The sequence below is a fragment of the Bacillus rossius genome, chromosome 5 (genome assembly GCF_032445375.1).
Source record: "Bacillus rossius redtenbacheri isolate Brsri chromosome 5, Brsri_v3, whole genome shotgun sequence".
Classification (NCBI taxonomy): Eukaryota; Metazoa; Arthropoda; class Insecta; order Phasmatodea; family Bacillidae; genus Bacillus; species Bacillus rossius.
This window is the reverse complement of record NC_086333.1, coordinates 1,721,796-1,734,894: the sequence shown is the minus strand read 5'-3', so window position 1 is coordinate 1,734,894 and position 13,099 is coordinate 1,721,796. Positions and strand designations below refer to the sequence as shown.

At 35.7% G+C, this 13,099-nt stretch overlaps 1 protein-coding gene across 8 annotated transcripts in view; it reads right to left on the bottom strand.

Moving 5' to 3' along the window:
- The window catches only part of LOC134531541 (persulfide dioxygenase ETHE1, mitochondrial), an 86,428-nt gene extending 74,626 nt beyond the window's left edge, over positions 1-11,802 (bottom strand). For 3 of the 8 annotated variants that reach the window (XM_063367212.1, XM_063367216.1, XM_063367218.1), the window contains exon 1: positions 10,758-11,057. In XM_063367212.1, coding sequence (XP_063223282.1) covers positions 10,758-10,871 — 114 coding nt within the window. In that variant the 5' untranslated portion in view covers positions 10,872-11,057. Of the gene's footprint in view, positions 1-10,377; positions 10,712-10,757; positions 11,061-11,292; positions 11,422-11,632 lie in introns of those variants that run through there. The other 5 variants (XM_063367214.1, XM_063367213.1, XM_063367217.1 and 2 more) reach the window with 5 other exon arrangements.
- Between the last annotated feature and the right edge of the window lie 1,297 nt (positions 11,803-13,099).

The following is a 13,099-nucleotide window of genomic DNA, read 5'->3' as shown; positions in this document are numbered from 1 at the left end:
GCTCAACTGACAGTGATGAAGAGGAATCAAGCATGGATGTAGTGCTGCACACATTTAATAACAGTATACCAAGTATAGGGGAATCACCCATAAAGAACAGAAAAGTGAGAACAGCAAAATATGCAAGGAAAACAGTAATGAAAATATCATCTGCAATTCAAGAAAGAATATTTCAAATCTCTGTACCAGAAGTAGGAGTATCACAGGAATAAAGTTGTGATAAAAATATATTAGAACAATTGAAGGAAAAGTTTGAAGGGTGTACAGAAAGAAGTATGAAGGTGCAAATTTTGACTATTTTACCTAAAGATTGGAGTATTAGCAGAATACAGAAGGAATTCCCAACTGCAACGAACTATATGATACGAACATCAAAGAAGTTAGTGAAGGAAAGTGGAATAATGACATCACCTAATCCAAAACAAGGGAGAAATCTAGACTGCAGTGTCGTCAATATTGTTCAGATGTTTTATTCAAACGACAATGTAAGCAGAATGATGCCTGGTAAAAAGGACTTTGTAACTATTTGAATTGGCGATACCAAAGAACACAGAACAAAGAACAAAAGAGGCTCCTACTAAACAATCTGAGAGAAGTATATGCCTTGTTCAAACAGGAGCATCCAAGTGTCAAAATTGGTTTCTCCAAATTTGCATCTCTACGGCCTAAATATGTAGTTTTGGCACACACTGGTTTGGGACACACACTGTATGTGTCTGTGTAACACACCAAAATATGAAGTTGTTAATAGATGGCTGTAATTTGGCCAAACTCATGGAAAGAGAAAATCTGTTAACATATCACCACTATGTGGCTCAAATGGTGTGTAATGCTCCCCAAATTAAATGTTTTTCCCATGAGTGTGCAGAATGCCCAGGCCCTGATAACATATGAAAATCACTGGAGACGACATTGGAGCAGAATTCAATTGAAACTGTAACATTCAAGCAGTGGGTTGCATCAAAAGTTTACACACTTGAAGTTCTTGTGAAGTCATCTGATTATTTCATAGAATTGTTCATTTCTAAATTATTAATATTACAAACTCACTCTTTCATCGCATACCAGCAAGGGAACTACCTAAAGGATCTGAAAAAAAATTAGATATTGGTGAGGTAGTTGTATGTGACTTTGCAGAAAATTATTCTTTCATTATGCAAGATGAAGTTCAGGGATTCCATTGGAACAATGCACAGGCTACAGTTCATCCATTTGCAACATACTACCGTGATGAGTCAACAGAGGAAATAATTTCTACCAACCTAACAATAATTTCTGACTGTCTCCAACATGATGTCATTGCAGTACATACTTTTCTTACACATCTTATTCCATTTTTGAAAGAAAAAGTCACTTTATGTGAAATATATTACGTCTCTGATGGTTGTGCTGCTCAATACAAGAATAAAAGTAACTTCTCAAATTTGCTGTATCATGTAAATGATTTTGGAGTTGGAGCTGAGTGGCACTTTTTTGCCACCTCTCATGGCAATAATACATGTGATGGTCTAGAGGGAACACTGAAGCGACTGGCAGCCAGGGCAAGTCTGCAACGTCCTTACAGACCAAATTATGACCCCACGGCAACTGTTTGAATGGGCTGTAAGTAGTTTGCATAACATGAATTTTGCTTATGTCACTCAGGAAGAGGTAATGAATGAAAGAAAGGTGTTGTCTGAAATATGTGCAAATGCTAAACCAATACCTGGAACTCAGAAGCGTCATGCCTTCCTGCCTGTTTCATCTGAGGAAATAATTGTGAAGAGATTTTCTAGTGAAACTGAAGGTGAAACTCACTACCTACATAAATAAAATTAAATGTACATTGTCTGTGAATGAAGTTAAAGGTTTTGTGACACGCATGTACGTAAAGTGGTTGGTGGTTGGGATGTGTTCTGAAAGTAGAAGAAAGTTCTCATGAAATTCTTATTAGTTTCCTGCAACCACAAGGTCCCTCCCCATCTTATGTATATCCCCAGCATCCAGATGTTATGAAGATTTCAATTGAAGATGTGCTCACAACTGTAGATCCAAGAACAGCAACTGGAAGGACATACGTTTTAACAGCCTTTGACACAAAGACCTCGGAAAGCCAACTAAAGGAAAGGAAGCAACAGTAACCTGCAGTATTGGTAATGAGTAAATGAATCATATATAGGAATTAATTCAGTGTTAAATCCACGAATGACTTAAAGCTACGCCATTTTTTTAATTGTGTTAATGCCTTACTAGAGTAGTTTTAGTGAATATGGCCTAATTCACAATGTTCTAGTGTTTGATCCCAGATCCATACCAAAATGAAATTTATGTCACTTATAGCCAATAATACACTTCATATCATATAATTTTTTCACATTTTTCAAAAATACACTATTCAAAATTTTCAAGGTCATAGGTTGCATGAACATAACCTTGAAACAAATTTCTTTTAAAATTCATAAAACTTATTTTTATCTCAAAGTAAACTTTTCTAGTTTTCTATTGAGCCCTACATCAAGGTTCTCACTCAACTACAAAGGAAGTTACAAATATTTTTATTGGACCTTGTGCAGCAAAATTTCCACTTTTTCCACAAGTTGGCAACCCTGCTGTATAAAAAGTATTATTCACAGGGGGCTGTAACTTTGAGAATTCACTTTCCTGCACCTGTACTGTTAAAGCCCTAAGTTTCATTGAATTCGGTGATGGTGATAACAGGTGTGTGAAATGGCATGGAATGACCCCACACAATAAATATAAACTAGACACTTGCTAGTTGAAAAGAAAAGCACAATAACTTCAAGAAAAAATAATGCTTTTAAGACAAATTGTCATTACATGTATTAAGGGCTCGGTTCACTCCCATTCTAGCCGATTGGCGGGATAGGGATTTACAGGTTAAACTTAAATGCACGCGATTCCGTCAGTATTGTAATAGAAAATTAAAACAAACACCAAATTGTAGATATTATAACCATATAGGTTGCTACGAAAACAATTTTAATTTTATTTAATTTTTTAAGTTTGATATTGTAAAATTAAGTTTTAATTTTGTCACAATTATCAGTCAGTATGTTCCACCCCCTAAATCATCTCGTAACAACGTTGGTCATATCTCAATCTCACGAAAAGTCCTTGGCGATGGCAATGTATCTGGTTAAATATACAAGCAACACCAAATGTTTTAAATGTATATTGTGGCAGTGCCTGATGTATAGGCTGCAACGCACGCTGGTAATATGATGTGCTCCGGCGACGCACAAGCGATAAGGGCCACGTGGAATGAGAGAAGGAACGGCCTTGTTGCCACTTCGCCTATCTCCCCCTCTTTCACCCCTTATCTTCAGCTGTCACGCGACAGTAAACCCACACTTCAAGTGATTTTGTTCCTTGGTTCAATTCTCCAGTTGCTACACTAAAGCCATGGGAAGAAATTGGCGTAAGTGTTCCGAGATCTCGCCACCTTTATCTCACCGTAGACAGTCCATGAAAAATCGAATGAAGCTTCTGCTAGCATCTAAACGTCAAAGTAAATGGTATGTATTTATATGATGCAACAATTATTTTAAGAAAATTTAATTGTAACCTTTTTACAGCTGGTAAAGTAAGATGAGGCGATGTTGTAATCAGAATAAAAAAAGCGTAACACTTACAGGGTAGCTATCAGCAGTGTCGTACTCAAAGGAGGATAGGGGAACGGGGCTCAGGAGTGAGGTGCTCAATTAAATTTTTGCGTTATAGCACACTCGCTTAATTGAATACTTGTGCATTTGTCTACTTGCATACTTGCACACAATCCACACATTCGTAGACATTATTATTCCCCTATCACTTACATATATTGATACATCACTTCTAACGTGCATCGCGGCCACTCGTCCATGTAATTTTTATGGGTTTTACGGCTAGAGTATGCTTTTGAAAGCAACACAGTCAGTACAGTATATAATTCTGTAGTGAACAACCGGCTTAGGGCTAAAGATTTCCGGCAGGAAATCAATATATATTTCATTCGTAAAATGTTTTTATTGGCCTTATAGGTTGTGTATGGTACATGCAGCCTTACAAGAAATACAATACACATTTTAAATATTATTATTTTGCCTGCCTATAAATTCAGCAAGCCTTTTTAAAAGATTGCAAGCAATACAGTGTAAATGTGCAACATGAAATGACCACTCTATGCGATATTCCCCAGTATTATTTCAGGTGACCGTAGCTGAAGTCGCTATGTACCTTTGAAAGGAATTTGGATCAGAATTCCGGGTGTGCCATGAATTTAGCTAAAATTGTATAATTTTTTTATATAATTTCTTTGTCCATCCGCCCCAGACTGGCAGACGTAAAGAGCGAGCGTTGAAAAGCAACAATTTCACAAGAAACTATCTAAACTTAATTATTGCATAAAAATATGATGAAACTATTTAAACTATCAAAAAAATTATGACAAAAATCAAAATATACAAGGATTTTATAATCAATAATATACAGATAAATTTTACAAATTCCGTGCATAAGATTTTGTTTTAGATATCGTAATGCAATGTAACGTAAATATTAACTTGTAAAAGGAATTATTACGTTTGATACAACTATTTTAAAATTACATTTCATTGTCTGGTATTTAAAAAGTGGTTAATATTTTTCCAACACGATAATGTATCAAACGTTACAATTTTATAATCTAAAATGAAAAATTATATATATATATTTTTTTTGGCAAAACTCCACGACCCCGGAGAAACCTCCCAGGTCGGCTTCCATATGGGAGCACATAAAGAAACGTGCTCCCATATGGAAGCCAATTTAGCAGATTTTTTGTTTCCACCCAAACCGCCTCTTGGGTAAGCCTCACTTGTTACAAGGGATTGTATTCCTATCAGACAAATGCCACCATTTGTCTGAGCAATCCGCCTTGGAGGAGCCGGGGCGCGAACCCGGGTGGTCCTACAAGTCACAAGTCAGACGCTCTACCCCAGAGCCAAGAAGGTAGAGCGACGTCATACCTGCTGTTAAGGTTGATATGGAAGCAATGACGAACATACGTCGTTGTAGGACATTTGTTTGTCGCAGAAATCCAAGACCTACGTGAATATATATGGAATGCAGAAGACAAGCAATCAAAAAAATTGGTTGTCTGTAAAGTCGGTTTACGGACGATAGCTTAACGTGACGTCATAACAAAACATTGATGACACGATTGATCCAAAAGAAAATGAAATATCATATTCGGCCTGAGACTGAGCCGTAATAGGTTTTTGCAACCAAACCATTTAGGCATTAAAAATATTATATTCTTTGAGAAAGAAAATTTTTTTTTTAATTTTTCTATCTTTTGTATGATAAAATCTACCTCTGCATACTTTTATGAATAAAATTGAATCATTTTTATTGAATTATCACTATTTTGTATGGCTACAAAGAAGGAGTGAAACGAAATCTACAATTTAATTTATAAATTTACTTTTATTTGCATTCATTAATTCAAATATATTTATTACTTTTGTAGTGTCGTGCGAGCCATATTTATTTATACAAGTACAAAAATGAAGGTATCGCAATGGCCGGGTTTCGATCCGTCAACCTTTGGATTGGTAGTCAATCAATCAATCAATCAATAACCGTACCGATTGTGCTGAAAATTGGTGAACGATCGTTAAATTACATAATATTAATAATTCAAACGACGAAAATATGATTGAAAAGTCAAATCGATGGTTGTTCCAATCGAGTGGAAGAGAGATGCCATGCATGTGTACAATGAGCATAACAGGACACATCCGTAGTGGGACAATGTGTGTTACGGGACACTTTTTTGTGCATGCAGCTGGCATTCATCGATTTATTAGACGTCACGTCAAAACCTATGGACTTCTACTGGAGAACGTTTAATACAGAGTTCAATTTACACTTTCACGCACCACACAAAGATACCTGTATGAAGTATGATTCATTTAAAATAAAGCTCGACTGTTCTACAGATGAACATGCAAAGAAATCCCTTCTCCAGCAACATGAGCTTCATCTACGAAAAGCTGATAAAGTAAGGGTGTCTATGCAAACAGACTCTGAACGTTCTGCTTCTGATAGCTCTTATTACTCCTTTATATTTGATTTGGAAAAATCTTTAGCTTTCCCTAAATTGACATGCCAAATAGCATATTATAAACGTAATTTGTACGTTTATAATTTAGGTTGTCATGAGCTCTCAACAGGATTAGGTTACATGTATTGTTGGGACAAAACCATTGGATCTCGAGGCTCACAAGAAATTGGAGCATGTGTTATCAAACACATAGAAAGTAGGGCATCAACAGCTAAACATGTGGTCATGTACAGTGATACATGTACAGGACAAAACAGAAATTGGAAACTTGCATTACTACTGATGAGGCTAGTCTTAAGTGAAAACAACAGTATTGAAGTTATTGACCACAAGTTCATTCAAAGTGGTTATTCATATCTTCCCAATGACTTTGACTTTGGATCAATTGAACTTTATAGTAAGAGCCAACAGATATTTTGCCCTTCTGACGAGTATAGAGTTATCACCAAAGCTAGGACAAAACGTCCGTTCCATCTTACCGTGATGTCTAGTGAAGAATTTGTATCCACAGAAAACCTAGAGAAATCAATCCCCACGAGAAAAGTTGCTGAAGACAAACATCCAGTGTCATGGCTCAAGATGCAGTGGATTCGGTACAAGAAAACTGACCCATACAAAAATTTTTTTCAAAGAGAACATGTGTGATGAAATCGACTTTTACACCTTAGACATCAAGCAATAGCAATCATCAAAACGGGGACGGCCAATATCTCTGGCCAATATACCTCTAAAACAACTCTACAATGGAGCAAGGCCTGTGACAAAAGAAAAACGACCAGATATGCAAGCACTTTTGCCTTATATACCCCCTATCAGCCACGAGTACTACCATAATCTTTGTACTACAACTCGGCTGAAGATTTTGGACCTCTTGATGCAGATGACGCAAGCACGTATGAGTAAAAACAGAAATATTGAGTTTGTGACAAGCACTAGTGATGAGGTGTAATAAGGCACTGTTAACATTATTTTATTTATGCAAATTAAGGTATTCTTAGTGTTGCAAAATAATATTCTGGATGTTACAGCAGTCTCTTCAAAATACATCAGGTCACTGGATGCTGGTGAAAATACTTATGTTGAGTAACCAAATATGATTTGTTGGAAACTTGTTAAGTTGTTTAATTGTTTTCAGTGTGTTTATAATAAATACTTTTAGTATTGGATTGAAATGCAAAGTCATTTTCATAATAATTCTGTTGTGGTTGTAATTTTTTAATTTTTGGTATCTTTAAAATGTTAAAAGCCAAAGTGGTGTAACTTACTTTTGGGCCTAACAATTTTTATTTGCATGTTAGTAACATAATAATAAATTAATAAATAGTTAAACCATTCAATATAAAGTACATTTACTTAGATTTATTGGAGATGTTAGTGCTCTGGAATTTTCTGTGACAACTCTACTAAACGTCTTGATATATCTCAATTGCAGGTTAATGTGACTTATACCACTATGGCTTTAACAGGCTCATGTATAGCTGTAAACAAGATGGCTGAAAACTGTTCCAACAGCAGTAAACGACGGTGTGTTGGTAAGTTAGTTTTCCCACTAATTATTTTTAAGTTTATTTTTTATTAGATAGCTGTATTTCTTTCTTAAAACTTATTTCGACTACATGCCTTTGATAATTTTCACAAATTCAGTTTATTTACCATTTTATGGACTTCTAGAGTTGCATGTCTCCTATAGGAGACATTAGGCCATAGGCTTTTATTTTCTGCTAGTTTGATCAGTGAAGTTTTCATAGCATTTGCTGTAATTTTATTGTGATTTAACACTCAAAAATCATTGCAAAACTAATTTTTTGTTTGAAATAATGTGTAATAAGTTTTATTTAGTACAAAAAATTCACGGTGATACCCTAACCTCAAAAAAATTCATTTCTCTTTGTACAAAATACTAAAATATAAACTTTTTTGTTTTGCAACTTTTAATCAGTATTGTTCGAATTAATGTTTTTACCTAGTGCATGGCTTAAATAATCCATTTAACTGCCCTTAAATAAAACAAAAACTTTTACATTTTGAAAAAAATATTAAGTTTCCTTCACTACATGTATGTATTATGTTTGTTTCAGTATCAACATACTCCAAAAAATTTATGGGGTATGACTTCGATGGAAACGAAAGTGAAATGGAGCTATCCGACGACGACGACCTCGATGATGATAAAGACTATGAACCTGAAAGTGAATGTGAAGCTGGCCATGATGAAGAGGAAGAAGATGAAGAGGAAGAAGATGAAGAAAAGCAGACACAGCCATTCAAAAATAATTACATGGATCCAGAAACAGTAAGAGAAAGAGTATTCTGGAAAAAATTGGAGAATTTTGATCCTCTTCCACTAGCACCAACTTACGAACCAGAAGAAACCCAAGCATTAAATTTGCCACCCCAGGACTATGTGGGAAAATACCTACCAGATGATATCTTCTCTTTGCTCAGCGATCACACAAACAGGCGATTTTTCAAAGAAATTGGTAGAGAATTGAAATGTACTCCAGAAGAAATGAAGAAATTCTTTGCAGTAACTGTACTGATGTCATATCTTGGTTATCCACGCATTCGAATGTACTGGGCAGGAAAAACCAGAGTAACTGGCATAGCTGAAAAAATGAGTAGAGACAGATATCTCACCATCAGAAACAATTTAAAACTTGTTGACGATGATGAAATCCCTAATGATGAAAAGAAAGAAAAGTTTTGGAAAGTTAAGCCTTTAGTACAAATGGTACTGAATGGCTGTTTGTTGAACCCTACAAATATCTACATCGATGAACAAATGGTGCCATTTTGGGGTCGTATGCCTGCTAGGCAAGTTATCAAATCAAAACCAAACCCATGTGGTATGAAGATTTTTTTGGCTGCTGCACCTGATGGACTGCCATTGGATTTCTTCTTTTATCAAGGACGAGGAGATCCAATTGTTGAAGAGGGTAATCTTCAGTGCCTTGGAGGCGGTGATGAGACTGGTAAAGAATCTGCCTGCAGGAGTTTCTATTTACATGGACCGGTTCTTTACTTCTGTGCACCTGCTCGACCGCCTGCACTCTGAAGCACGATGTACAGGTACAGTCACTGTGCAGCCATCTAGGATACCAAAAAACACCAAACTGAAGACTGATAAAGTTTTAGAGAAGGAAGAGGGGCAATGGATCAGTGTGTCAGAAGTGATGGTCAGATTTCTGTCACCAAATGGTTTGACAAGGCTGTTGTGATTTTGTCCAACAAAGAGGGAATGTTGCCAACCGACAAGTGTCAACACTGGAGCAAGAAAGAGCAGAGAAAAATTCAAGTTGATCGTCCATTTTCTGTTCGTGAGTACAATAAAAACATGGGAGGTGTGGACATGTTAGACAGGTTGATGAGCCTTTACAGAATCAAAGCAAAGACCAGGAAATGGACTGTCAGAATAATCATGCATTTCTTTGACTTTGCAATCAGTGCCGGATGGGTAGAATACCGAAGACACCAGGTTGCTCTTGGAACTCCCAAAAAAGACATACTCGACTGCCTCAGCTTCCGAATGAAGTATGAAGAGTTCCTCAATTTCACTGAAAAAAAAAAGGAAGATGATCCAGACTTTCAATTTCTTCCTCTGTCTCCAAAAGATCGAGAATTCGAGTTCCTCATCCACCAGATGCACTTCGCAAGAAACATGTGCTTCACTTGCCAGAGTTCCCAGAAAGTTCACAAAAAAACAGATGTCGTCTGCCAGGTTCTGGGTTCAACACAGCAAGAATACGTTGTTCAACATGTAAGGTCTTTCTTTGTGTGCTGCCCAACAGGAATTGCTTCAAACTTTGCCATGATTTATGACTGACAAGTGTAGTGACAAAGTTTTTTCTGTGAGAATTTTGTATATTTATTTTAAATTTGTTACCAAAGTACAAGCATATTTGTACTTGTAAAATATGGTTTGATACACAGAAATTATTAAGTATGCATTTGTTGTAAATGGTTAGTGAGGGACAGCTGCAAATTATTTTGTTAATGTCTAATGTAACAAAACTCATGATTTTTATAATTGAATCAAAAGAGGAGCATTATAAGGCTAAAAGCCTAATGTATCCTACAGGTGACATAGGATTGAGATAAAGAATAAAGAATTAAAAATATTACTTGCAGTTGTATGATTTACAACCATTTTTCCAACAAAAAAAAATATATTGAATAGATTTGAAGAAATTTTTAAATTTCCAGGTCTCAAGAGGATAAGAATGTTACCAATGTATGTCAGGTTACATAACAACGCTTATAAGGTATCATCTGAGAACACCATAAGTACTAACCAACAGTAACATCCAATTTTTTAAATTTTTATTTCAGAAGATTAACTACACTAGTAAATTAACTAAAGATTTTATGCATTATTAATATATATAACCTAACATGCCGTTCACATTAATCATCACATCCAAGTATTTCTAATTCAGTGAGAATTCAAAACCACCCAAGAGCAGTAGTACGGTACCGGTACTCATAAAGCACAATTTTCAAACATGCTTTACCAAAGAAAAGCCACTCTGTTCAACAACGACCCAAATACCAAATTTACCTACTTGAAATGTATTTAATAACCCAACAACCACAATATAAAAAGAAAACTTCTAGCAAAAAAAAAAAACTTTTAAAAACCAGCAGATACACCCACAAGAACATTTAAATGTACCTGTCTCAATAAAACGTCTCTCCAAATATGAAAACTACAATATTTTCGGCAACTTGTATCACATTTTCTTTTCAAAATTACCCACTGTTGACAACGCCATATATTTGCCGACATAACAAAATTAAAAAAAAAAAATCACAAGGACGTAACGTTGTTGAAAAATTCTGAATCCAACATAAATATCAAGGAATAAATATAAATACTATACACGAGAATTACGAATAGCAGAGATAAGTAAATAAACACACCGTTGTCTAGAAAATGCGCTGGACAGTATTATCATATACTATATGAGAGAAAATAATACTATACACGCTGAAAAAATCACAGATTTACCATAATTTAACGAAGATAAAAGCATATAAACGACCAAAAAATGTATGAAATATATAACATAACAACAAAAATGTTCCATTAATTTAAAAAAAAAAAATAGTTGCGAAAAATTAAAAAATCAAATTGTCGAAATATCAAGTTACACAAAGCCCATATTTTTACAAATTTCTTTATATATAAACGTCTTCAGGACTCATACCAAAAATATAGGCCGAACATCAGCCATGTACCAAATGAAAGCTGTAACCTTACTTAAGAAAATATACTGTTCAGAATTTTTGACAGTCGACGGACAGCAACAAGATCGCGCGCCCAGTTTTCCTTGCAGGCAATAGCTTCAGCCCATTACAGGCCTTGAAACAACCATTTTACTACTCCGTTCAAAAACTGAAAAATAAAATCTAACTACGTGGTCCTAAACACAAGATGTAAGGCTGGTTATTTAAATAAAAATGTTAGTATTTTTTAAATATTTAAGATCAAACAAGGTACATATTTCAAAAACTTGCATTATATTAAAACGACTCCATGATTCATACCAAGTATAGGTCGAACATCAGCCATGCACCAAATGAAAGCTGTAACCTTACTGTTCAGAATTTTCGACTGGGCAGACACTTTAAATGTCGACGGACAGCAACAAGATCGCGCGCCCAGTTTTCCTTCCAGGCAATAGCTTCACCCACCCATTAAAGGTCTTGAAACAACCATTTTACTTCTCCTATAAAAACTGAAATATAAAAATCCAACTACGAGGTCATAAATGCACGATGTAAGGCTTGTTGTTAAAGTAAAAAAAATAGTATTTTTAATAGTATTTTATTATTATTATTTAAGGTCAAACAAGGTACATATTTCAAAAACTTGCATTATAGGTATTAAAATTACTCCATAACTCATACCAAGTATAAGCCGAAAGTAGTATGTTTTGGTCGGTCCGAGCGCAGGCCGAGGAGCCGACCGCCATATTGGATTGTGACGTCATGGCGGCCATCTTTGATGGTCGTGACCTTGACCTTTACCCCGACAGTCATTTTCGGATCCATCGTCTTGGATCCGCCATTTTGGACTACGTCATTTTGTTTTCTCGAACATTCCGGCATTTCGTTTTCCGCCATTTTGAATTATGACGTCACCATTGCAATTTCCGTTATGCCCGCAATCTTTAACTTTTTTATTTATTATCTGATTTTAATTTAAAAAATTATAAAATTTATAAAAAAAATCACATTAATTTAATTTTAATAAAAATTATTAAAAAACAAACTTTTACGGCACGGAGATCGGAGTCCTCGGTTCGAAACTGGTGAGGGCAAAAAAATTTTGACCGATCCTTCCCTCACAGTGGACGCTGGCAGACTTGCCCCCACCACTTTGTTAATAGCATATATATATATATATATATCGCCAGTGAGCATGACGTCATGTCCGCCATCTTGAAAATCCGTAATTTTTATGTTAGAAAATCGGGAAAAAAATTAAAAATCATTAAAAAATTATCAACCGAATTAAATAATAAAAATCCTTAAAAAAACACCATTCCACTTTTCGTGACGGCCGCCATCTTCAAAATCCGTAATTATAATGCTAGAGATACGAGAAAAATTCCAAAATTCATCAAAAAATTTATTTATTGGAATACCGATTGATTAGTTCGATACCTGTCTTTGGTTAGAAACCGCTAATAAAGAGCAAAAAAAACAGATCCTTTCTCCACAGAAGCCACCTACATAGACTGTCACAGGGGTTACCCCCCCTTTTCTTTCGTAACCCAGCGCTCTTAGCCGTTAGGCCCTACCGCCCTGGGGCCCCCATGAGCATGGATGCGGATACGCCGCATACGCAACCAGGAAGAGCATTAGAGCTTTTAGCTATACACAGAGGCTGAGGCTACCCATCCAAGCTTATGTACCACCTCCGGCCCCCTACTCCACTTAGCTCACCAGCAAGTTGGATGCTCCCTTAGCCCTCTGGAGTTGTCATCACTTCTGGTGCCTACCCCAGTC